At 45.3% G+C, this 27006-nt stretch overlaps 1 protein-coding gene across 1 annotated transcript in view; it reads left to right on the plus strand.

Annotated features, from left to right (window-relative positions):
* Positions 1-27006, plus strand: part of PECR (peroxisomal trans-2-enoyl-CoA reductase) — an 89009-nt gene that overhangs the window by 9634 nt on the left and 52369 nt on the right. The window contains exons 2-4 of the mRNA XM_086954495.1: positions 412-545; positions 3128-3293; positions 14300-14381. Of these exons, the coding sequence (XP_086810621.1) occupies positions 412-545; positions 3128-3293; positions 14300-14381 (382 nt within the window). The remainder of the gene's footprint in view (positions 1-411; positions 546-3127; positions 3294-14299; positions 14382-27006) is intronic.

Genomic DNA, 27006 nt, shown 5'->3' on the forward strand with positions numbered 1-27006 from the left:
GCACATTTTATGATACCATTATTTCATTACTTGGCTATTTTTAGATGTGTTAACAATTTCTGGGCATAGGTTGAACCTCATTAATACCAGCATGCCACCCAAATATACCAATTAGCAACATAAAGGTGACCAGTGAACCTTTGCAAAGGTCCTCCCACTTTCCATGTTGCTCCGTTTTTAGTAGCTTTTAAACCGTTTGTGCATGAAACTATTATTTTTTTTAATGTGCAGTTTATGGAGCAGATGATGGATTATGCGGTAAACTCCTCAATATTCAATAAACGTCACAGCAAAACAATCGCATATTCCCAGAGGTACTGATCTATTGGACATGCAGTGCTCAATACCTTATGGATGCATAATTTAGTTTCCTATTTTTTTAATGAAGTATATATTCTTATTTCTGCACAGGGTGCAAAGTTGTTATTGCTTCCCGAAAGCTGGACAAACTAAAAGAAGCAGCTGAAGAGCTCGCTGCTAAAATCCCACCCTCCAGCCCAGCAGTAGTGACTCCACTGCAGTGTAACATCCGTAAAGAGGAGGAGGTAAAAGCAGCTTTCAACAACCTCTTTATTGAATCCAGCACTTAAAAATGATTTGTGACAGCATTATCTCCGTACAAGTAGCTTGTAACATACATGAAATACTTGCTCAAAAGTGGTTATCTGGCAGAATCTTCATTCATGAAAAATAATCCTTGGTTTTTATTCGCAGTTTTACATGTTCAAATGGCATATAGCTGTAATTATTGATAATCAATGCTAGGCTGGATCACACAAAACATCCAAAGGTTCACTTTGTGTGGTTACAGAGAGTGCAGAATCCTGCTACCATACTGGTGGTTTTCAATTGAAGATGAGATTCAGTGTATGGGTTTTGCCAAGTTTTTTTTTTTTTTTTTTTTTTTTTTTTTTTTTACAGCTGCCGGATCAATGGATCTGTATAAAGATTAGCATTTACGCCAGACTCGTTTCTTGGTTGTAGACTAGATATGAAACAGAAAAGCGTGGCCATTCAATCCAGTCGGAAAGCAAAAACGAACGAAAGGTGTGCTGGCTTGCGTGGGCTGAATCATGATGGGTTGCCATTTGGCTGTCAAAAACTGTATTACAATTGACTCTATTTTACTAAATTAGTGTGTCATTTTTCTTGTGTTTTCAATTTATTACTGTTTATGTGCTGCGTAAATACTTAAACATTGCCTGTAAGTTAAGCCTGAATGCTTTATGTGCCAAACTACCAATGCTTTAGCACAGGTTCATTTACCGGATTTTGTGAGGTGATGAGGATTGTGGCTGACCACACAGCCCCCTCCTGGTACCCAACAGAGAACTCTAGTCCTTATTCCCAAATCCACCCCAGCCTCCCCCAATGCCCTGTGTGTTAATGGTTCATCCAGGGTGAAGGCTTTCCGTTATAGAACATGGCAAGTATTTCCATAAAACAGTGGCTTCCAGTGACAACCTGCTTGTCTTTTGACACTGGGTATCTGTTTTGTAACATAGATGTCTTCTGGTTTAGGCTAAGAAACCTCTTCTCCCCTGCCAGCTAGTCCCCGTTGCCCGCATTCCCTGGTCTCCCTTTAATGTGTTGTGCAGGGTGTCACCCATCAATCTGAGCACTTAGGCTGAGTTCATTTGCATTATTCAGACCAAAGGGATTTACATAGTGATACCTTTCAGCTTTTGGTTGTACTTGTTGTAGACGGCAAAGGAAAGCTGTTTGCTGGCCAAAGCAGGATCCTGCTGGTTGTTTTCAGCCAGGCTATTCATCAGGCATATGAACACGCTTAGCTGGAATCTGTCTGTCAGAAAATGATGCTGTACTGCCCGATGTAGAGTGGAACCGGTACCTGATGAGCAACAGGAGAGCACGCATCTTCCTTTATTGGCCCACCCCTGGCTTGAAAGAGCCTTTTCAGGCTCTTTCCAAATGAAGCGAGACAGGTATTTTTACTTTTTCCTGAGGTCTAGTGACAGTGTCCACTTGGCTGAGCCTAGCATTCCAGAGCAGTTATAATTTTATCTCTAACCCTTAGAATTTAGGAGATGTTGCGAATTAAAATCTTTGTTGGAAAGAATTCAAATCCCAGTTTGACTGTCACACACGGCAAACCTGTGAATTTCCTTGAGTGACCCAGTCCCATGGGGTTACCTGCTTGCTAAAAATGTAACCACACAGTAAGTGTAGGGTGGTGGAAGAAAGAGGTATGAGGTGTACTCGCCATTATCCAGTTGTGAGATAAGGGCATTTGTAGGTTGGGAGAACCAGGAGACTTGACAGTAGGATTATTGGGCGCTTCTTAACATCCCACCTCCAGCAGTGCTCTCTGCATTGGCTTTGTTTGTTTGACTACCTAGGATGTCAAAGGACCGGAAACCAGATTTTCGATCTAGTCCGGGGATCTTGTTGTTCGAACTGAGTTATGGGTTTCTGTTTTCTACTGTTTTGGTGGAAAACACTAGTCTGGAATCATGGTTATTCCCTGGTTATTAGGAGAAGCCCAGTAAGTGCTATTAATCGAACAGAGCCTGCCTGTGCCTTGTGGAGGCAGGGAGAGGTGGGGGAGCCAGATTTGGCATCTTGCAGAGTGGAAAAGTCACAGAATGTTACAGCTGTGACATGAAGCCCAAGACTGCCATGCTTAAAGGGAGCTGCCAAACTAGTACCTCATTCAGCAGCTAAGCTGGGCCTTTTTCACGTTGTGGGGAAGAGGAATTGTTGTATGTTCCAGTTTCTTCCTAACACATATTTGAAGGTAGGAAGGATTGGCCCCTTTATCTCCACCTTCCAGAAATAGGAAGCCTATTTGCCGTGGACTATGGGGAAACTTATTTGTGACAGTCTCCAAGGAAAGTTCTTAAATTACTGAGCGGGGGAACTGGGAAGAAGTGACAAAACCCTAAATAGCTTGAATAATCACAGCCATGTATCTATTATAAGGTAGTGCTTTGTTCCGCGTAATATTTATTGGATGACGAAACAATACTCTCGTCTGAGGTATTCCCTCATAGCAGTGTCAAGAAAACGTAGGGTTTTGATATAACAATTGCCTGCGTGTTGGTACATTTTGCACTTTGCAAGCCATGGCAATTCTTTCTTTAACATCTGTGTTTTGTGTGTCAAGGTTGAGACCTTAATGAAGTCAACGCTAGCCTTGCATGGACGGATTGACTTCTTGGTCAACAATGGTGGCGGCCAGTTCCACAGCCCAGCTGAAGACATCAGTTCCAAAGGATGGAACGCAGTTATCGATACCAACCTGACTGGGACGTTCTACTGCTGCAAAGCAGGTGAGGGTGGCCAGACTCTTGTTTTTTATAGAAGGTAGTCTGAAGCCAGAAGTGAGTTAAATATTGTTATTCACTGGCTAGCACACACTGGGGGCTTCTTTCTAGGAGGTGAGGCTCGCATCCCCATTGGGAAGAGAGAATAAACAATAACTTTTGAAGCGTCAAAGAGTTTCCAAACCGTGTTTCTCAATTTTCTTCAGAAATAGTTTCTGAGCTGACAGGGTTCTTAACGTGTTGAATCAAGGTGTGTATTTTCTAAGTGACATTGAATAAATCGATCATTATTTATTCGGTTATGATTGAGCCATAAAAGAAAGTGTCAGTAATTCAGGGGGTGCTTCGTGTAGTATTTTACAGGGTTGCACAGTTTATTTTTTAGATTCCAAAATATTCTGAATGCATCGCTTCTACTCTGTGGGTATGTGCAATGGGAATTGGAGTGTCCATCTTGTCACGAAATATGTGGGGGAGGAAGGCTTAGCATTGGACCCTAATATCCTGTCCATCAACTATCTAGTGCCCCAAATCCTCTACCGGGGGGCCCCATTGCCTCAGTGGCTTCTTCGGTTGCCCTAATTCTGTTGTGTGTTGCTGAGATATCTTTTAAGCTAGTGATTCATAGCTTTAATTTCTAGTTTAGGTGCATTTAGTTCTTCAGCTCGTGTTTCGCTGAATTTATCCTGACTTTCTCCCTCATCTTTGGTGAGTTTGGGGTGGGGGAAGGGGTGCGATGTCGTCTCATTTCTAAGCCACCGTTGTGGATCTTAATTTAGACTGGTCTTCACTCTGAGTTGCCCTGTCAATATCTCCCCCAGGCGCCCCTTTTTGCCACCATAAATGAGTGAGGCCTTATGTGATTTGTATTGCCAACAGTTTCCTCATCAGAGCGTCCCTTTCACATTTTGGCTTCCTCTTCTCAGGCTGTTCTGCTAAAGTCCCGATCACTAAGCGCCCATTTGCTGGTGTTCTGAGCTCCCTGCTCTGTTGTATGTGTCATGGGTGTGTCTGTGCGGTGCAACATAGGTGGAATCTTGTGTTATCTTATCCTCAGAGGTGTTGGGTGTTAGCACAGACGTTAGAGTCCTTACTGTATTGCGGTCACTTTGCTTGTCTGTATCATTTCATGATATCCATCCTCCATCTCCATTTTTCACTCTTTTAAAGTTACCGGCCACTTCCAAGTACTTCCCTGACCAGATAGCTCTGCGACCCGACCCGCCGTAGACCACCAGTCACTCCCCATCATCTTTGTATAGTGGGCATCCTGCTAGTTGGGTCCCTGCCATGAAGATGCACTTAAGTTCAAGTTGCATTCTCCCTCCCGATCGCACCAGCTGCTGGTTATGCCACATAGTCTTTACATTTGGCTGGTTTGGGAGACCCAATCAAAGAATATTGAGACTTGCAGCATATTGTGTTGAGATCACGGTTTGTGTTTGGTGGTATTAGTTGCCTGCTTGAGGTAGCGGGTATGTATTTCTTGCTGTATGTGGTAAACCACAGACTGTTTTCTACCCTATTGTTTTTTTTTTTTTAAAGGACCAAAGTCTGTATACTAGAAACATTTGATTTCACTCACATCCAGTGGCTAGCCTAGTGACACACAGAAACCAACCGAGGCACCAACATTGGGATGGAAAAACTTGCAAAATATGACTTTATTTTTGTACCAAGTGATGGAAATCTGCATCATCCTGGGTGACGGGATGTATTTATGCCCCTGTTGGTGGTCTCAGCGGATTTTCTCTTACTTGCTTGCCTAAGTAGGATCCTCTTCTCTCCAGATTTCTGTACAACAGAACAGTTTGTGTGAAATACCTTCATCAAAGCACTTCAGAGTTGCCTGCTTCAACTGCTCTAAAACGTGGTGTTTCTTGGTCCAAGAAATGTCCACTACACTGCCATGTTTGACAAGTATTTTCACAGGAATCCATAATTAAATTATCGCTTAGGAAGAAATAATACAGCAGGCATAATTGCCTCTCTCCATACAGCTAGAAAACAAATGGTAAGAATTCAAAGCCTTAGCAACAAAATCCAGTATATTTAAGTTATTAGTAACATGGGGTTCAGTGGTTATTCCACTTTGTTTACTTCTGTGGTTTCTCTAATCACTCTGTTCACCTGCACTAGTAAGTGCTTTGTCTTTCACTGCCTAGCTCTCTGCCACAAATTGTCGTCATCATCAGTCGTATTGCATTTGGTGTTTCAAGGCACGTAACATTTTGTCTTCATCTGTTTCCAAGTGTTCTTTATCTATTATTTTGCAGATCATCATTCCTCGCATTTCACTTTACAGTGAGTGCTGCTAAGGGTGCAGTGGAGCATTCTGTTTTTCAAGTCACAGGTGGAGAATTCAGTGGGGGCTGGCTTTCTGTTTAAGTATTCCATTGGAGAGGGCTCTTCAGGCCACAGCAAGCAGCCTCCTCGTTTTAGGATTTATCATCCTTGTTGGGTAGGATTGGCCGTAGTGTGAGGTTTGAAAACATCACAGCCTGGCCCAGGTGTGGAAGTTTCCTTAACCCTTCATTTGTCTTTCTTGTTTGTGTGTCGGCGGGCAAGTTTCTTTAGTTTTCAGTTTCTTTCTTGGTATGTTCTGCTCTGTTTATGTTGCTGGACTGGGTTATTCCCAGGTAAGGAAAAGTGCTGATCTCGAGCTGTGCGCGCTAGGATTATAGATTTTTATTGAGAAGTAAAACAAAAACATAAATATATATAACCTACTTAAAATGAAAAATACATGGGCAGAAGTTGGCAATTTAAATATATTCCAGAGTTCATCTTGCTGTCTTGTAATTGATGGATCAATGATGATAAAGGTCCCAAAACCTTTCACCCCTCTTACAATCAAATTTCCTCTAACTTGGATAGAAGGCATGTACTAGATGAAAGGTGACAACGTATCAAGCTCTGCATTGCTAAAACGTCGGTGGATCAAGCCAACGCAATGATATGCAGACATCTGCGATGACCATACCCCAAATGATCCTATTGCTAGATGCAGTTATATCATTGCCCATAGTCGACTCCAAGCATTATGAGTTTTAAGGAGCCAACAATAGTGGGTTTAGTAATATGCGCAGAAAATCTAAAAAAATATTGTAATTAAGGGCAGCCAGCAAACATGTACTAAGTCAGCCTCTGACATTGAACACCAGCGACAACACATTGTCTTGGCGGCCCTACTTATAAAACCTACACAGAGTATAATCCAGATTGGATACAGTCCGATGGTTTAGAGCTTTCAGATTGCGGATAACACGGAATTATCCAATTTTGTTGTGTCATATAAAGTATGGTTATACTAATACCGAGAGCATTACTCCGCTTCCCGCTTCGTGAACTTTTCTGAGAATATGTTAACACATTTCTTTTTTTTGTATAACATTTCTGATTTGAAAAAGATTCTTCCAGAAGACCATATTTGTCCTGAATTTGCAGGAGAATGAATATATTATGGTTTCGTTACAAAGTGCCATAAGCCATCTGAAATTGTAATATTGGAGGTAATAATGAGGAGCTCCATAGGGGGGCTATGTAAATTAAATATCTTGGTCCCAATGTTAATAGCAGTCCGAGCTACCTTTATTAGTACTTTCTTGTAATAAATCTGTTATGTAAAATTGATAGAAAATCGCTTATCAACTCTGCAAATGCTTAATTGAAAATCAATGACTGTGTATTTGTCACGTGATCACCAGCACATATGATATATCGTGATCGGTGAAAAATGGCTAAAATTAGTTAAAGCTAAGCCACATCTAGGAACGCCTAAGATATTTTATGACTCTTTGAGGTGGTCTGTACTCTCATTCGAATCTAATAGTTAATGAGTTGATTTTCTTGTACCACATGGTGTTCAGATCCTGACGAAGCTCATGGAATAGACATAATTTGGATGTAACAGCAACCAATTAAGGTGAATTGTAAGCTATTCCATCTTTTCAAATAGGTTTCGTACTTCTGTAATAGTTGGTCATAGTTGAGCATTACGACCTGATCAACGTTCGTTGCCCGGTTTACACCCAAATGTAATGGTTTATGAGCGTTCCGATTGTTTATTTTAATGTAGCTATTGGCCATTATCTGTGTTTTACATTTATTGAATGGGCAATCTGATATGAGACCAAATCTGCTTACCTCATTTTCTTTACCTTAAATTACTATATTTCTCATTATAGCAATGTCATCCGTGTGTGCCAACATTTGTGTGGAATATACCGGTTGAGAGCAATGGGCATTCACCTGATGGCATGGGAGACTTAAGGAAAGGCTCCAAATATATAGCAAATATAAGTTAACTAGGGTTACTTTTTCTGGCCCCCTGAAATGAATTATGTACTTCCTTGTTTCTAAATTATGTCTAAAGATTCAAGAGTAAAAAGTATTTGAAAAATAGACCATGCCATTAATTACAAGCATTTGTAATGCAATCGATCTCGCTTTTGAATGAGTTAGAGCTATTGGCGTTGTAACTGACAATGTCTTTTACACATGTGTTTTGGTTAGGAGTGGATGTATGTGAAGTGGAGTGGATGTATGTGGAGTGGATGTATGTATGTGGTGTGGAGTGGAATTATGTGGGTTGGATTTGGAATTGGTACTTGTGGAATTGTGCTGGGTGGATCTGCGTGGTGTGGGGTGCGTTTGTGTTTTTGTTTGGATATTAAAATGGATACGAATGGATCACAACAATCCTGCAGAGCAAGGCCGACGCTAACATCTAATGCCACTAAGAAAAGGCGGTCAGGGGTGAATGAAGTGGGTACGACAGAAACAAGTTAATTTTGAGCAGCAATAGGATCAATTACTTAATGCAAAAACATTTGTCCATGAACCTGACAAAATTGTTCTGTTCTGAAAAGATGATGCTGTGATAATTTTTTCCCCAGGAATCAATCATGTTGTGCGTATCACATAGTCAAAGTGGGCTTTTAAAATCCATAGTATTTGTACTTTGGGGAAGAGTTAATATTTTACAATAGAACGATCAAGACTCTTGGAAAACCGGTATTAGTCTATTATTCAACAATTAAAGTCACTAGGCCAAACGAACACAAAATAAGAAGTTGCTTAACTCCATTACATGTTTCGTGAGAAATTTGTGAACAAATGTTTAGCTGCAGTAACATTACAACATACAACAGAAATGTGAAAAAAGGCATAACGGCATACACTGAGCAACATTCTGATTTATGTATTTATTTTGGAATCATAGTTTCAGATTTATAGCAGCAAAGGTTTTTTTAGTTTTTTAATCCATATCATTAGAGCTTAAAAGCACACAGTTTATCTCTTCACAGCTACTTAAGAGAAGTGTGCTTTTGACTTTGTTCAGTCCCTATATATTAGTGCATGCACTGTGAGGATGTCAGATGTGTTAGTTACTTGAAACTTATCTTTGCTATGCTTAAAAGCATTGTTGTATACCTCTTTGCGCTGTCGACAATCTCATCAAGCGGCCTTTAAAGTTATCAGTTTTGCAGTGAGCGCTATATAAGGTTAATGGTATTGTTAAACAGGAAGCACTTGTATTATTTATTACACTGTGCAGTTGTGGCGTTCTTGTATAGCACTCGTTCAAAAACAATCTGTTTCACAGTGTTCTCAAACTGGTCGTTGAGAGAAAAGGAGGCAGGGTGATGTTAAATGATTTGCCCAAGACAACACATATTTTGGTCTCGTGAGAAAACTGGGACTTGTGCCCGGGGTTTCCTATCCACATTGTGAAATCTGCCTCTGGACGGATATCTCTCGTCCGATCTCCCCTTTAACAGTTAAGTGTTCACTTCTTTCTCGAACTCAATTGGAACAGAACACACTGTCCAATACAAATATGAAATCCAATCATTCCGATGCCAAGCGTAGACCAGCATTTGCAATGCAATAGGTCTCACATTTGCGAGAGTTGGAGCTATTGGCATTGTAAATGACAATGCCTTTTATTTATGTGTACAAAACCTGCAGGCGCTATGTAAGCACCACTTGCAGGTTTTGCAAACACATAAATAAAAGGCATTGTCATTTCCAATGGCTATAGCTCAAATTCTCGCGAATGCAAGACCTTTGTAGCAACTGCACTTTAGCTTTTAACTTGGTAATTAAAAAAAAAAAAGCAAATTCTTGTGAAATAGAAAATCAGCATTTAGCGCTATATTTTAGCTGCGATAACGTAGGGAATAGTGGAGGAGGAAGAGTAAGGTATAAGAGAGACTGTTTTAAGGAGGTTAGAAGAAAGCGAGAGGGTGTGAGAGTGCAAGAGGGGAAAGGGCTGTGAGCCAGTAAGATTTCATAGATCCCGCAGTGAAGATGAAAGATAAGAGTGTATTGCAGGAGGGAAATACAAACAAGCATTGGCATAGCCGATAGGTCTCGCCTTTGGGACCTTATAAGTGTTTAGCCATGCAACAGTGGATGTTGTTGCACCAAGGATATTGTGCTGCATAACTAAATACTTATACGGTTCTAAAGGCGAGACATATTGGCTATGTCAATGCTTGTACTAATACGCTGCTTTTGAAATATACATTTCGGCTGTGCACTGGGAGAGGGCGTCCGACGTCACTCCCTCAGCACATCAACAAGCATTTATTAAAAAAAAATACCAACTCGCTCAGTTTACTTTAACTGGTATCCTGTAGGTTGTTATATGGCACCTATAGCTGCAGGGCTCCCAGAGAAGGCCACGTTATTTTCTGCACCAGGCCTCTGGTTCTGCAGAGCTGTGCTCTTTGACAAAGCATCAAGAGCTTTGGTCATATTGCCTCCACTGAAATGCAACAAGACTACAATTCCCAGATGCCTCCAGGTTGTTAAATGAAAACCTAGACCTGGAATCACTGTATGTCCCTGTGACCGATTGTAATCTGCTCATAGTATGAGGCCATGCCAGCACAAAGCATGGCATACTAATTAAATTGGTATTCTTAAGTGTGTAGAACAGAGGTAGAATGTGTATTAATCACACCCCAGCTAATTTTACTGTCCGCGCTGGAGAGGAAACCAGCATTAAAAATGCAATAGGTCTCGCCTTTTATTAAGTTAAAGCCATTTGCTTAGCTATACAATACCATTAGCAAATGGCTTTAACTTAATCAAATGCGAGACCTATTGATTTTGAATGCTTGTTTAGGACTTTTGTCCTGCTTCTGTACGTATGTTTGCAACATGCAGATCAGTAGTGAAAAGTGGGAAACCCAGTAAAAGTCTTAAAAACTGCTCCTATGTTAAAGTTGAGGTATTGTGTTCAGCCTTGACACTTTAAGTTGTTTACAATATAATTCTTATTCACCTGCACTTCAGTTAGAGTTAGGATTACCCAGATAGTACACTGGTAACAAGACTATAACTGCATTTATTTATTTACTGCTGCTGCAAAACATGCGTCAAAGACCTATGCCAGCAGGTACCCAACACCGATCCACATGTCTGCTTCCAGTGAGGCCCAACCCCAAGATAGAACTTGATCTGGTAAGTGGTAGCTTTTTGAATTTAAAGTTAAAAGCACATGCTGCTTTTACCTTTGCCCCTTTTGGTACTTGCTTTACTTTAATTTGATCAGTTTTTGTCCCAGCAAACGCATGGGTTGATGACGGCTCCACGCCGTCATGAGCCACGGGCGGCGTGTGCTCATGATGGCATGGAGCCGGCATCAACTGCCGCTCCACCCACGCTCTGCCAGCGTGGCACTAATTCCCCGCCTGTGCAGGCGAATTAGTGAGTGGGCGAGGTCATGACCGCTCCATGCCGTCATGAGCACATGCCGCCCGTAACTCATGACGGCGTGGAGCCATCATGAGTAAGGGAGCACCATGCCCACCCCCTATCCCTGCCCGCACCGTGGCCGAATCCTCACCGCGGCCGAATTCGCACTGCAGCGAAGAGGTTAAGCACATGACCACAGGGCACTATAGGGACACGTTTTAACGTGCATTTTTAATTACTAACCGGCCTGAGACCCAGTCCTCTTAAAGCCCTAAATATAGCGATTTAGAACAGTGCCACAAAGTAAGAAAGCACAAATGGAAAGTAAAAAACAGGACTATTTTAAGTGGCCCCGTCTAATGCCAAATGCTTTAATCCAGTCCTGAATTTTTAGCCAAAACTACAAGTCTAAGAATGCAAAAAGTTGCTCGCTTAAAAAACCAGAATGGTTTCCGTATGACAACATGTTTAATCAGACGGAAGTACTTGGTCATAGATTATAAGCAAGCAAATAAGTGGTAAAAACAGTTAGGTCGTAACAGTCACATTTTCAAGCACTAGTAAAAAAAAAGCGCTGTATTTGTTTGTCAGCCCTTACAATGACTTGTTTTCACTTAGTATGTAGATGTTCGGCATGTTTAGAGTGACAAAATGGATCCATGTCACTTGGACATCCCTCTGTTACTGAACCTTGCATTTACCATAGTTATCAGAAGTGTTGGTCCAACTCGCTCAATCCCGGGGCTGCAGTGTGTGTGTGTGTGTCCCCTCAATGTCCCGTCTACTTAACAAGAAAGAATGAAAGGCATCTCCTGGTAGAAAGGAGGGAGTGTCCTTCAGGGCTGTGGGTGTCTGCTCAAAACACAGGGTAAACTGGTTAGTGGGATGCTTTCAGCTCGGCCTCTCTTAGTGCTGTGATAGAAATCGGAAGCGATCCGGGACTGAGTGCCTGCTGGCTTCTTGCTGCCTCACGCTATACAGGTATGTGAACGGAGTGGGGGGGGGGGGGGCGGGCGGCTGAAGCAGCAAGGTGGGAGATGGGCATGGGCATCCGTAGAAATTATTCCAGGGGGGAGCTAACCTGGCAAATAAAGGAGCGTGGCTAATGTTAATCAATACGGGCGGGCTAAAATGGCAGACAATCCCCCCCCCCCTTGCAACCCAAAACCCATACTCACCCTGAACCCTATAATTACCCTCCTGGTACCCCAAAACCCATACCCACCCTGAGCCCTAAAATTAACCCTAAAACCCTAAAAGTAACCCTGCCCCCCAAAACTTATACCCGCCCTGATACGTAACATTACCCCTGGCACCCCAAAACCCATATCCAGCAAAAACCCCAAAATTCCCCCTGGCACCCCAAAACCCATATCCACCCTGAACCCTAATATAACCCCTGACACCCCAAAACCCATACCTGCCATGAACCCTAAAAGTCATCCTGGCACCCCAAAACCCATATCCACCCTGAACCCTAACATTACCCCTGGAATCCCAAAACCCATAACTGCCCTGAACCTTAACATTTCCCCTGGCACCCCAAAACATATACCCGTCCTGAACCCTAGAAATTACACCTGGCACCCCAAAACTTATAAACATCATATGAGGGTGGGTTGCACACCATTTTTTTTGCATCAAGTTACTCCTTATATTATTCCAAGCTTCTCAAAAGCGTGCTCAATGGTAACGTGCTCGGCCCCAGTGGCATGTGATCCAACAAGTCGCAACGCTGGGACACTAAATAGTGCCCCAAACCATGGCACAATCGCTGCTGCATATGCAGATCAAAGTATTCATTATCCATTAAGTCCTATGTTATCCATATTTAAACTTCTTCAATCCTTTTTATTAACCATTTTTAAGTCCGCATTCAAGGAAATGCCGATTTTCCAAAATTTCTTGTGTTCATGATGGGCCATCCGAACCTCTTCTGTCAAGAATATGCACTGAAGCACATTTCATCCAAAGCAGTTTGTTAACAACCCAATGCATTTTGGGCCTCCATGGGCCCTTCGTCAGGGGTAACTGGAAAATGTATGTTTAATTGATTTTCCAGTTACCCTTTTGTCCAGGTGAAAGAGGAAGTGAGGCCAGCACACCCTCGCCAATTAGAAGGCAGCAAATAAGATTGACAATAAAGCCAGCCAATTTTAAGCAACTGTCAGACTGCAATCCCCTTGTAGTATACAATATTCACACAAGTGAGTGCATGCAGCGCCATCGCAGGCATGATCTAACAGCTGTCAAAACCCTTTACTGCCATGTGCGGCAACGTCCATAGTAAAATAGGTAAATGGGGAAATGACTCCTGAGTCGACATTCGACACCTCACTGTGCCATAACTTCATAAAAATAAAAGCGAAAAAATGCCCTGGGAAAATGCATGAAATCCTCCTCCACCATAGAAAGGGTTATGCGCACACCGTGCCTGGCAGAGCCCTACTTGTACCGTATGTGGAGCCTCAACAGTAATGAATGACATCCTGTTAAGAGCGCGAGTTTGCTGCAAGCACGACAACAGCGGGCTAACTTGGAGACCAGAGAGCAACCACGTGGCTCTCCCTTTAGATGATAAACTTACTACCAAGTGAAAACGACAGGCAGTATTTCCCTACTCGTCCAGTACTGTTGCTTTGCTTAATGGCTGGGCAAGTGAAAACTAGGAATACGTCTTACTGAGCCTGTACAAAATGGCGCTACCTTAGTTACTAGTGTATATGAATAACTAACTTTTAATCCCCCTGTAAAGGTGTCTTTAATCCCTTGTCCACTAAGTTGGCCACCCCCTGTGGGCATTTGTGCCTTTTCAAGAATCAGACTTCTGGGGAGAAGAGATTGAAGAGGGCGCAGTCGTTACTTTGATAGCATCAGCCTTTCCCTTCATTCATTAACCCCTCCCATGCTGGTGACGGAACCGCTGCGTCACCAGCCTCTGTCGCGCTGTGCTGGTGACGCAGCGGTTCCGTCACGGCCCGCTCGGCGCGTCTTTGCGGCGCTGATTTTGCGCCTGCGCTGGACGTTCCATTGAGCGGGCGTGGCTGTGACGGTACTGCTCCGTCACAAGCACAGCGCGCCCGAGGCTCGTGACGGAGCGGTTCCGTCACGGGCATGGGATCGCCGTGCGTCCCCTCCTCACCCCCGGCAAAGGGGTTAATCTTATCTCTTACCTACACCTGTGCTCAAACAAAGCACCTTTTGTGTTTCCTCTTCTTACCATCTAAGATTATGAAAATGTTAACTGCAATCTTGAAAGGGAAACTAAAGCTATTTTTTCATTATTTTTTTTTTTTTTACAGTATACAATGCTTGGATGAAGGAACATGGAGGGGCAATTGTTAACATTGTAGCGGATATGTGGAAAGGATTTCCAGCCATGTCGTAAGAACTTTTTCTCCACTTTGTCGTAGCAACAAAAAGTGTGTTTTGCACCTCCCTTTCTCTATCTTTACATAATCCTATGTGAATCAAATCAAAGTATCGTTTTCATAACTGGATATTAACTTTGGTGGTGAAAATCACCCAATCATTAAGTTTGAAAGTAAAGCCGACATATTAAATTAACTATCCTGACAACGTTGTATGTCACTAAGAGTGGAAGTGGTCCCAGCCATACAGGCTGTATGCTCCATGATGCCCTCCGGTGCCTGGGGTGGGCCGCCACCTTAGAGTGGGGTAGAGGCGCTTACATCCGCAAGCGCTTCACTGCGCATGCGCCAGCGAGGGAACGCCTACTTAAGGCGAGTCCCTGGTTTCTCTCCCCCTGACAAGGTAGCGCACGGCTGCCAGGAGCGTTCTGCTCGCTCGCTGACTAGCGCATTTTTAAAACTATTTTCTTTGCTTTCAGGTCTGCTGGGACCCTTCGTTTTTACCTCCCCTTACTTGCACGGTAAATTGTGACCTTCACCGCCGCTTGGCGGATCCGGTGCCTGGGGTGGGCCGCCATCTTGGAGTGGGGGTAGAGGCGCTTACATCCGCCAGCGCTTCACTGCGCATGCGCCAGCGAGGGAACTCCTACTTAAGGCGAGTCCCTGGTTTCTCTCCCCCTGACAAGGTAGCGCACGGCTGCCAGGAGCGTTCTGCGCGCTCGCTGACTAGCGCATTTTTAAAACTATTTTCTTTGCTTTCAGGTCTGCTGGGACCCTTCGTTTTTACCTCCCCTTACTTGCACGGTAAATTGTGACCTTCACCGTCGCTTGACGGATCCGGTGCCTGGGGTGGGCCGCCATCTTGGAGTGGGGAAGAGGCGCTTACATCCGCCAGCGCTTCACTGCGCATGCGCCAGCGAGGGAACGCCTACTTAACGCTCCTCCCCTAGCGTAGCGGGATCACGTAGCAGGCGCGCCTTCGCGTGGCCGGAGTCGTGCCAGAGTCCTGCCCGTCTGCGCCCGTCCGCGCTAAGGCCATGCGGAACGCTGCGGGTAGGTGGGCTGTGGCAGGCGAGACATCTTTACGCGAGCCGTGATGCTTACATACTCCAGAGAGAGTTTATGCTCCATCGGTCAGGCCATTCATCGGTGCAGGCTCCCTCCTGTACACCCGCTTTGCGGCCCGTACCGTTGCCGTTGCAACGGATGGGCGCTTGACCTCCCGGGATCTATCCTCCGAAAGGGCTCGCTAGCTGCCCCCCGTACTAAGGGCTCGCCGCCCTATTTGCGGGTATTAAACCTGAATGTTAGATCGGCATTGAAACATCATCAGGACATCTATGATCTAATCGAGGATGAAGCCCCCGACGTTTTTGCCATCACAGAAACCTGGCTTCGCGAAGTGGATGCTGCTATTTCCAATCTAGCATGCCCCCCCCTGATTATTCTATGTTCACTCTAAACAGATCATCGAGAGGTGGTGGTATAGCCCTTATAGTCAGGTCTTGTTTCGCCTGTGTATGGAGCGGCCTTAACATTGCCGGATGCGAAAGTGCCTCTTTCAAGATCTCAGTCGGCCCCCAATTCACGTTCTCTGGGATGGTTGTCTATCGGCCGCCGGGTAGCGATGTGGTGTTCAGAAATTCATTCCCCGAAGCTGTTAGCACACTAGCTATAGGTTGTGCTAACTATTCCATCCTGGGGGATCTGAACCTTCATTTCGATACTCTTACCAACTCGACGGTACGCAGCATTTCTGCTGACTTAGAGGCCTTTCAGCTCTCCCAGCTGGTATCTCAGACCACCCATTTAGGGGGACATATCCTGGACCCCTTCTTTACCAATCTGGCTGAGACTAAAGTTATATCCATTTCCCCCGTTAGCGTGGACAGACCATTCTCTGGTGATCATCCAATGTCCTTTACCCCTGACCCTCTCCACCTCTTCGGTCAGACGGGTATCTAGGAGACATTGGAACAAACTTAGGCTAGAAGACTTTCACCGCCTCCTAGCGGTAGAACCGCTGGGCCCACTGAATGACGTGGAAGAGGGCTATGACCATTTCTGCTCTTGGATCGCCAGGGCGCTGGACTCTCTGATTCCTATTGTATCGAGTAAAATCAGCACCAGAGAGTCGAGCCCCTGGTACGACAGCGTCTTACGTGCCTTGAAGGGAACCTGCAGACGGGCGGAAAGAGCATGGCGGAAGACTTATGAGGCTGATTTGAAAGCTGCATATGTTGCTTCCGTCAAGATCTATCACCGGGCAATCTGTCGAGCCCGTGCGGCTTTTTATGCTGCTGAAATTCGCAACAGCTCAAACCCGTCAAAGACCATCTTCAAGGCCGTGAAAGATCTTCTGGCGAAGCAGACTTTCTCTGCGGCCGTGGGATCCACCTCCCATTGTGAGTCCCTTGCCTCTTACTTTCTGGGAAAGGTCCAGGCTATTTACCGGGCCTTCCCCAGTACAGGGATTGACCTGGGAGTCTCCAATGGGGCACTACGCCACCCTACCCTGCTTTCATTTCCCCCACTTCTTCCGGAGGGGTTTGACAAACTTGCTCTGCAGGTTAAATCTGGCTCCCCATCGGATCCAGTAAGACCGGCTCTTTTCAGAGATCAGGCCTTTATGGGACGTTCTGTTGTATGTTCCCTAGTCAACCTCTCACTGGATTCGGGTGTGGTTCCAACTAAATGGAAGCAGGCGGTGGTGTCCCCAATCATTAAGAAGTCCACCTTGGACCCCTCGAAGCCCGAAAGCTACCGCCCCATCTCACTGCTACCCTGGCCGGCGAAGATAACGGAGGCTCATGTCAATCTGGCCCTGTCAGAACATCTTGCCCGGACCAATGCCCTTGATCCCACACAAAATGGCTTCCGTGCTGGGCACAGCGCGGAAACCGCTCTCCTCGTGATGGTAGAGCATCTACGAGCGGTGTTGGATGCTGGTCAGACGGCGGCGCTGATACTATTAGATCTCAGCGCCGCCTTTGACACGGTCTCTCATAGTATCCTTTTGCACCGGCTGGAGGAGATTGGCGTTGGGGGCCAGGCTCTGCAGTGGTTCCGCTCCTTTCTCGACAATCGTTCCTTCTGTGTGGCCATCCCTCCTTTCAAGTCCAATTTCCAGCCGCTGGCCATGGGGGTTCCGCAGGGATCCTCGCTGAGTCCCACGTTATTCAATCTGTACGTGAGACCGCTGGCTGAGGTTGCCAGGCAGTGGGGCCTGACCTTGGTCTCATATGCCGACGACACACAGCTGGCGGTTACTCTCAGCGGGGATGCGGAACTAGATGCCCCCAGGTTTCAGAATGGACTGAAGGCGGTGGCCGGCTGGCTGACGGGGAACTGTCTCCAGCTTAATGCCACCAAGACAGAGGTTATGATTGTCGGAAAGAGAGTGGAATTATGGGGTGACCAATGGTGGCCTCCAGAGTTGGGACCAACTCCGACCCCGGTGTCGGAACTGAAAAACCTGGGAGTCTGGTTGGATGCTGGTCTTACCTTCATCGGCCACACCAAGAAAACAGCTGCTTGTTATTTTGGCCTGTTGAGAGGCTTAAGACCTGTCCTCAAATATTTTGATGCTCCAACCAGGCAGCTGGTGATCCAGGCCACTGTCATCTCTCGCCTGGATTACGCCAGCTCTCTCCTGGTTGGGGCCAATCAGGCAGAAATTACCCGTTTACAACGGGTACAAAATGCTGCGGCCAGAGCGATTGTGGGCCTGCCCAGATTTTGTTTCGTGTCAAGTGTCCTTCGCTCCTTGCACTGGCTTCCGGTGAGGAAGCGAATCCATTTCAAGGTCCTTTGCTTGACCTTTAAAATTTTTAAAGGTATAGGCCCCCAAATTATGTCCAGCTTTCTGTCCTTTTATGTACCCACGCGCACCCTTCGTTCTCAAGGCCAGGCTCTTGCTGTGGTCCCTAGATTCAGGCTCTGCCGTGCGGGAGGACGCTTTTAGCGTCAAAGCTGCAACCATTTGGAATTCTCTTCCGGTTGAAATCCGCCTGCTGGAGGACCTTACGCTTTTTCGGAAAGCTATTAAAACCTTTTTGTTTTAACCAGTCATCTTAAAGGCTTTCCGTTTTTGTTCCTGTTATGTTATGTCCTACCTTGTCACTGCGCCAGGACGCTCCTTAGCTGGAGCAGCTGTGCGCATAACAAATATCGATAACATAACATCTTAATTTTACCTTTAATGGAAGCCTGTTTCTTTAGCTCGACATCATTTTATGGATTACCGATAATCCCAAAAGCGAGAGCGTGTCCTCTGAAGAGGAAGAATCCTAGGTGTACCGATCATTACAGCACCAAAAGTGCAAAGTTAAACACTGCACTTTCTTTTAACCCATGGTTATAAAACCCCATCTCCATGGAACATCAGCCCTGATACTCCACACTGCAACTTCCCAACAAAGTAATCACTGTGCTTGGCTATCCGGCCCAATCACTGGCAGATCCTTTGTCGAGCGTCGTGGGTGGATACTTGGCAAGGCAGACTGTTGTAATCAAGAGGGGGTCCGGTTCCATGGTAAACTCAAGATGGCATTTATGAAGATCGTAAGTTCAAGATAAAGATACAGTGATCCCCACCAGGAGCAGCCTTCTGCTACTCAGCCCATTCTCCCAACTGACAAACTCACTCACTCAGCGTTCCACAGCATCATCCACACCAACATTCCAAACACACTCACACTGGCCGAGCAGCAGGTACAACACTTCTCCCTTCCTCATATTAAACAAAAACACAATGCAATGATACACGTGAAAAGCACATCTAAGAGAAAATAACATGCACATAAATCTGAAAAGGTACCATTGCAAAGACCTGAGAATGGTTGAGGGCAAGCCAGAAAGAATGGAAAGCAAGGAAAACACAGCACAGTGGGCTTGCAAGTTAACATCCAAAAATGCAAAAAAGCACGGGAGAAAAAGAAATTTGCATGAATGTCAACAAAAGGCAAAGCAACAGTATAACGTCAATGCCCACCCACGTACCAACACTAAGAATAACAAACTGGACCGGCAAATCAATCTTAAGGCAGAAAGACAACCTTTCCACACAAAACTCCATCTTACCACACAAAACCAAACAAACCTACAACCTCCTACACCACGCACAACCAACTTAACCCTGAGACACAAACATATCAGCTGGCCAGGCCGAAAATGAACTTGGACACCAGGGAAACAAACCACAACAGTGCAGAAGAAAGCACACCACAGGACACGCAAGCTCAACCAGGTCAAAAACGCCTGAGCTTAAAGGGAGGGAGGAAAGAGAGGGCAAACACACAGAAAATGCTGAGCGAAAATGCAAAGCTACAGGTGAAGTTAACTTCCTTCTGCTGCTCAGCCCATTCTCCCAACTGACAAACTCACCCAACATTACACAGCATCATCCACCCCAACATTCCAAACCACATTCGCACTGGCTGAGCAGCAGGTACAACACAGACCTTAGCCCTTCATGGACCTATACATACGGCAAACTGGCCCATTCAGTATTAGCTGTACTTCTACAGCTGGTCCCGCGAGTATTTATTTATTTATTTATTTTTAACATTTATTGAGCGCGAACAAATGCCCGCAGGCGTCTCCGCGCTGTACTATTTGTTACTCTCCTGTATTGTCTTATGGGATTTTAAAGGTCAAACAACCATGTTTTCAATTTCTTCCTGAAGGTCATAAGATTTGGGCTAGATCTTATGGATTGCTGGAGAGTGTTCCATAGTTTTGGGGCAGCAACTAGGAAGTGTCTGTCTCCCCAGTTGACCCGCTTGGTCCGTGGCACTACCAGGTCGTTTTGATTTGCTGATCGAAGTGTCCGAGATGGAATGTATGGAACAAGATGGTCAGTCAGAAATTGTGGCGCTTGATGATGTAGTGACTTGTAGACAATGCACATTGTTTTAAACTTAATTCTGTTCCTTACAGGGAGCCAGTGAAGACTTCTTAAGGTCTCAGCTATTGGCTTAAATTTAGGGATGTTAAGAAGAAGTCTGGCTGCTGCATTTTGGATTGTCTGCATTTTCTTGATGATCCTGACTTGAGCATTAGCGAGCAAGCCATTGCAGTACTTCTCCCACTCTTCCTATTACTGTTGGTAATATTAGCACCACTGGTGGGACTAGTGCTTATGGTCTGATCGGTTCTCCTGGAGTGTTACTACTTATACAACTCGCCTCACCAGGTAGTAGATCCATGTGCCTCAAAATTGGGGTGTGTGTTTGTGCTTAAGTACCCATAGATTTAACAATATTTCTACCAACGGTGCTAGTACACAGAGTATGTATAAATGCCATTTCAAATGAGTACAAAACTGTATTTTGTTGTTATACACTATCTTAACTTTGTCCCATTTGTATATAATGATGATGAATACGCCATCCGGATAGTATGAAGGTTTATTGAAAATAGCTTCTAGTCAGGAGTAGCCTCATTCTTCAAGGGACACAGCTGTCCTTTCCAACTGTCCCTTTTGGAATCCTCCCGCAAACATTCGGGATGGAAGGTTCCAAAGGGGACTACGGCAGGGGTGACGCAGTGAACAATGGTAAAAAAACAAATCACTTTCCCACCCTGAAGATATAGGAGTTCCAGGATATGAAGATTGGATGTAGGCTACAATGAAATGTTAAAATATATTCAGGACCTTCCACGAGGGAGTTCCAACTCTAGCAAAGAGTTTGACATGCTCCTCAACCGCACTTTTAGAAGAGATATTCTTCGTATGAACCTCGCTAGAAGAGGAAGGAGCATCTAAGGTGCACACTCTCTCCACCCCTACTTCTGGTAGGACACCTTCTCATTGGGTGATGGAACTCTGAGCTGGTTTCTTCTGAGGTTGTCTTCAGCGCACCTTCACAGCTTTCAGCAGTACTGCCATGTGAGTCTCCTTCAGCCAGGTGTTTCGTACTCCAGCACATACCATCTTGGGTAATGACACTCCTGTTTAAATAAAACTCCCTGTTAAAATTACCATCGCCCACACGGAAAGAGTCCGGTTCCGCAGTGTATAGCATCATAGTGAATTGATACTACTTTGGCAAAAAGCAACTCTACTATTAATTTCATTAAAGCCAGTCTTTAGTTCATACTTACCCCTTGGGGGCAACTTGTGTTGAAGGCACCAAAGCACACATGGGGCAGAGGCTGCCTACCTTTCATTAAGAGGAAAGCACTGACGCATTAATTGAATTTGGTGATATTCTGTACAGCCGCAGCCTGTCTCTTACAGTTAGGATCACTGGTGTTTGGGTCAATAAGGCAAGATTGACGCGGTCATTAATGTAACGGTTAAATCGCTCCAGTTTACCATTCCATTGGGGGTCATGGAGAGCAGTGTTCAAATTAGTGATGCTAACTTTTGGTCATTTCTAGGTATACAAATTGTACATCAGTATCGGTGACACCGGTTTTAGGAATCCCTTCTTGCTGAATACTTTCATAAGAATCTACTACAGAAGTAGTGATCTTTTCAACGAATGTAACTTTTGGTCACTTAGAATAGTTATCAATAAGTAAAATAGCATACTGTAGTTGTGGAGGAAGCATCGTGAAAGATCCTATAATATCTAACCCACACTTTTGCCATGCTTGCTGAGGCCAACTGACAGACTGCTTTTAGAGAGGTATTATATATGAAATCTATGGAACTATATTTATAATGTGGCAGCAAGTCCGAAGGTCTGTCTAAAATGTATTTTAACGTGGTGAAAGAAAAGCTATACGGCAGCATTTTAATTTACGCTACAGTACAGAGAATTTCAATACAGTAAGACTGATGCATTATGGGACTTGTAGGAATGTGTCTCATGGTTACTTGGCGACATGGATTTAAATGCATCTGTATTGTATTACCTCTGCACCTATGATTAAGGCATCATCGCCGAAACGCATCAGGACTATGGACATTCAGCCAAGTAATTATTAAAATTAACGTTGTGGTGCCACTGTGAATTGGCCTCAGCATCTTTTTTGTTTGCAGTGAAGTAACGGGATGCCCTGTTCCCGCAGTCGTGGCTGCACTGCAGGGTTAGGGGCCCCCGTTGGTGGGTAACCTTCTATGTGTGTATGTATTTGTGTGTACGTATGTCTCTGTGTGTGTGTTTGAGTGTGTGAATGTGTATATATATATATATATACATACACACATACGCACATCTCCTGCTTCGCAGATCCACACGATTGGAAGTAGCTTCGGAGTTTGTCCTGTGTGTGTGTGTGTGTGTGTGTGTGTATATATATATATATATATATATATATATATATATATATATATATATATATATATATATATATATCCAATTACCACTCCGGTGCTTCGGTCCACCACAAGGGGAAACACGGACTCCAAATAACTTTCCTCACTGCTGGCAACAGTGACTTTTATTTTAACCAGATGCGCAATAAAACAGACAGGATGACACGTTTCGGCTAACGGTGTAGCCTTGCTCACATACCTGCGTTGCTCAATAAATGCATTTAAATACAAATGTGTAAAGTGATCACGTGACTTGAGAACTACACACACCATCAAAAGTGAAGAAATACTACATGCTGAGAAACTACAAAAACAGATCTTAATATTCTTTTCAGTTCAAATACTTTTCACAATACGTGTTTCTCTTCGACCATTATTCAATGCTGTTTGCAGGTTAATTATCAAAAAAAGAAATAAATGTACAAATACATATGTATGCTGTCAGGATGAGTAGAAGATATATAGTGACAGTGTAAGAAAATGGTACAACTGTTAGGAATTCATTAGACAAGTGCGAACTCGCCTTTGTGAATGATACTCGGGACTTTTCCATGCACAAATGCAAATATAATTGGAATGCCACTTAATTTAAGTTATATTTCAAACCATGTACCCAAAGCGATCAATTCACTAGTCAATTAACAAAGGTCAACCTTCGTATCGACAGCTCAAATACATCTATATTGTGCCCAGATCTGCTTATATTCTGCGGTCCTATAAAGGTTTGCTGTAGTATATAAAAGTGAAAGTGACAATTTCGTGCAAAGTGTGTGATATTAAAAAACGTGTATGGGTTACTGTTAGACCTGTCTGGCTTTTTGGCGTAGTCCCTCCTATTTATTATTTATTTTGTCCCCTTTTTGCCCCTCATACCCTTGATAATTTTTGTCCACAGACTTTTTTTATAGGTGTTGGCCAAGGGGGTAGGTGTTCTTTTGTCCCTCATAATTTTTTACCTCAGGCCCAGAGGCCTGTTCTGTCAGGAAACTGCTGTAATTCACAAAATGGAGGGCCCTAACTGTTTCCAACTGCCACATCCTAGACTGCCCCATAGGATAACCTTAGGGCTTCCAGAACCTTCTGGACCCTACTGGACTCTGTGGGGGTTGTCTATAAAAGGGCAGGGGTTGGGAAGCCATTTTGTGTTGACCAGAGAGTGGAGGAGTGAGGCAGTGGTGAAAGGAGGAGGACGCACTGGGAGCAGTTAATTTGTCCCTGTGACAGACAGCCACTACAGGGAGACGTTCCCCCTTCTACCCCTGACCAATCCCTCCCAACCACCTTCTTCTGCTGAAGAGATTGATCTACCTGAGGTGGAAGCCCCCCTCTACACCTGAGCCCCATTGACCCCTGTCGGGACGCTCTTGCTGAAAGACTTCCCTAATTTCCCACTGGCAGTGCTTCACTTACCAGCGTTGTGGAGAAGACAGCTTTAGCCCAGTGTTGAGCCCGGTGTTTTTCCCCGAGGCTTTGAGGGAGAGGTGAGTGGCTGCGGAGCCTTTGTGGCCCTGACGAGTGAGCGTTCCGCTCTAATCTGCGTTTTCCCTGGAGCCAGGTGAGGGGAAAGACTGTGGGCGAGGAAGCGGAGACAGCGCGGCGCCAAGCGGGAACACTAGTCCCTCGCGCCCGCGCTGCCTTGTTCTGCATCTGTGAGGCGAATTGCGAAGCGAGCAGGCCCCTGCAGGAGACGCTTCCGGCGTCAGGTCCGCGCATGCCCCAACTTGTGAGGCGAACAGCGAAGTGAGCAGGCCCCCGCGGAAGACGCTTCCAGCGTCAGGCGTACAGAACCGACTCCCAGCCGGCAACACTACTCCCCTGCATCTGCGCGAAGGAACCGGAGTGTGTGTGACGCCCAGACCGCCTGAGAGACGATCAGCGAGGGAGCAGGCTTTGGCGCTTCCCCGCGTCAGTTACCCCCTTTTCCCTGCTGAAGCGCAACACGGAGGAGCCGCGCTGAGCAGTAGGGAAGGGGAGAACACCAGTCAGATTCCCGCATTTGTGGCATTGACTTTCCCCGCGCCAGCCCCAGGCTAAGAAGCTGGTCAGGGAAGCTGGGCAGAAGCATCGGTGGCCGGCTGTCAGTCAGAAGCCGGAGGACTGTGGCAGTACTGCCACTGTGACAGTAAGGCGAGTGGGGGTGAGGAAGGAAGGTGCTGAGCCTCTTGGGTAATGTTAATATTCACAAGATCTAGTGCTTAGAAGGTGCCAGACAACCAATTCATCTTCCCTCCCAAGTGGTGTCCCAGTAGGTGAGGGAATATTTCCAAACCTCCTCCTTCATTGGGGACAGGCCTGATCAAGGCCATTTCTGAACCCCCCCCTGCTGACATTGATAGAGGTAATTGTCCCTGGAGGATTTGTGAGTTTCCCATATTCCACGCTGGGTGTGCATTCCCTCTGTGTGTTAAGGTGCAGATAAGGGAGGGAAAGATCTTAACCCTGTGGTAAAGTCAAAGCCAGTGAATTTGGCAGGGTAAAGTGATGAAATGTATTGTTGTTATTGATCCGTAATGCAAAGTAGCACTGCTGAGAGTAATCTTATTAAGATAAGTTCACAAGTCCAAAAGTAAGCATTTCTGAACTCATGACAACTGAATGTTTTGAACTGTAAAATTTTCCACAGCCAGAGGAGTGTTATTAACTTTTCTTGATCAAAGGTGTAATTTCCAATTGTGAATACTTGTGAGCAAAACCGAAGAGTATATTATTTTTATAAAGCAGTACTTATTTTTCCACATTTTGGTGTAGCGTTATCTTTTTGTGTGTTATTGCGTGGTTTTACTGTTGGGTGGTCTGCAACCTTCACACTGTGCCTCTGAAGTCTATGTCTTGCCCTAGGCCAGGCTACCCCAGGTTCTAACAGATTGGTGCCTAGCGGTGGGATCCTGACTTAGTTGCAGCTACTCAATAGTAATTCAACGTAATACACTAAACCTACACCAGGAGTTTTCTCCTTGCGGCCCTCCTAATTTGTCTTTTTGATTTTTCCAAATTTGTTCCTGGTGGTGGGTGGAGGTAGCTTTAGGTTGCCCTTGCAACTCTACAATTTCTGGTGTGTTATCTAGGTTTGCCTGACTCAAAATGGAGTTCGCCTTGGAAAACCTAGAGGTCTATTCTGTGTCACAGCTGAAAGTGTTCTGCCAGCAAATGGGGGTATTTTTCAAGCATGGTGCCAGGAAGGGGGAGATCCAGACCAGCCTTAGGGCTTGGGTGGAGGCACACCAAGAAAGGAAGGAGGAGGATGAAGGGGTAGACCAGGACACGGTGGGGGAGATAGATGGGTTATTCCACACTGAGGGGGAAAACTTACTCCCAGGACCAGTGTCCTACTCCAGAAGGGACAGTAGCGCCTCTGGAGGAAGCTTAACTGAAGCCGAGCTCACGGATAGGAGGGAGAAAAGACAATTGAGATGGGAGTTGGCTAAGTTGGAGCAGGAGAAGGAGGAGAGGAGAATGGCCCATGAGTTCAGGCTGAAGGAATTGGAACTCAAGAGCTTGCAACGGGGGTCCTCTCCTGAAATGAATGGTGGCAGCGAGACAAAAGAGACAACCAGGGAGTCCAGACCCTACTTGCCGAAAGACCTTACAGCTAGCTTCAGTCAGGGGGATGACATAGCTAAGTGGCTGGCTGCTTATGAGGTCTCCCTAAGAGCTCATGGGGTGCAGGAAAAGCACTGGGGGGGTGGTTTGTACAAATACATGCCTCCTGCTGGTCGGGACACCTTGCTGGCCCTGGAACCAGAGGAACAAGCCAACTACCCCACCATGAAGCTGGCGTTGTTAAGGAAGTTTGGGCTTACCCCAGAAAGGTACCGTCAGAAGTTCAGGGGGAGCCACAAATTAAGCACCCAGAACTGGGTGGACTTCCTTGACTACGCCAGAAAGGCCTTAGAGGGTTGGGTCAAGGGCAGTGAGGTGAAAGATTGAGGGGCTGTACGATCTATTTTTGAGAGAACACCTCCTCGAGAAATGTTTTCCCGAGCTGCGCCAACACCTGGTGGACAGCAAGCTGACCAATCCCCGGAAGCTTGCAGAGGAGGCGGACATCTGGGCCAGTACCCGGGTGTCCTCAAAGGGGACTGGAGGGGATTCTCAAAAAGCCGGACAGGGCGCCCCCCAGAAGAAGGAGGGGGGAGAGAAAAAGAAGGAGTTCTCTAAAGGTCCCCAAAATAACTTCCAAGGGAAGGGAGCAGGTTTCACCCCTAGGGCAAACCCGCCCAGAAACCCTAATCCTGGCCAAAGCCAGCAGCCAAGGGTTCTCCACTGTTTTGAATGTGGTGGTGTTGGACATTATAAGGGGGATGTCAGATGCCCAAAGAGACCACCCCCTCCCACCGGAGGAAAGTCACCGGGAGTAGCTAGTGTAGCG

This window comes from Lissotriton vulgaris, chromosome 2_1, assembly GCF_964263255.1.
Source record: "Lissotriton vulgaris chromosome 2_1, aLisVul1.2, whole genome shotgun sequence".
Classification (NCBI taxonomy): domain Eukaryota; kingdom Metazoa; phylum Chordata; class Amphibia; order Caudata; family Salamandridae; genus Lissotriton; species Lissotriton vulgaris.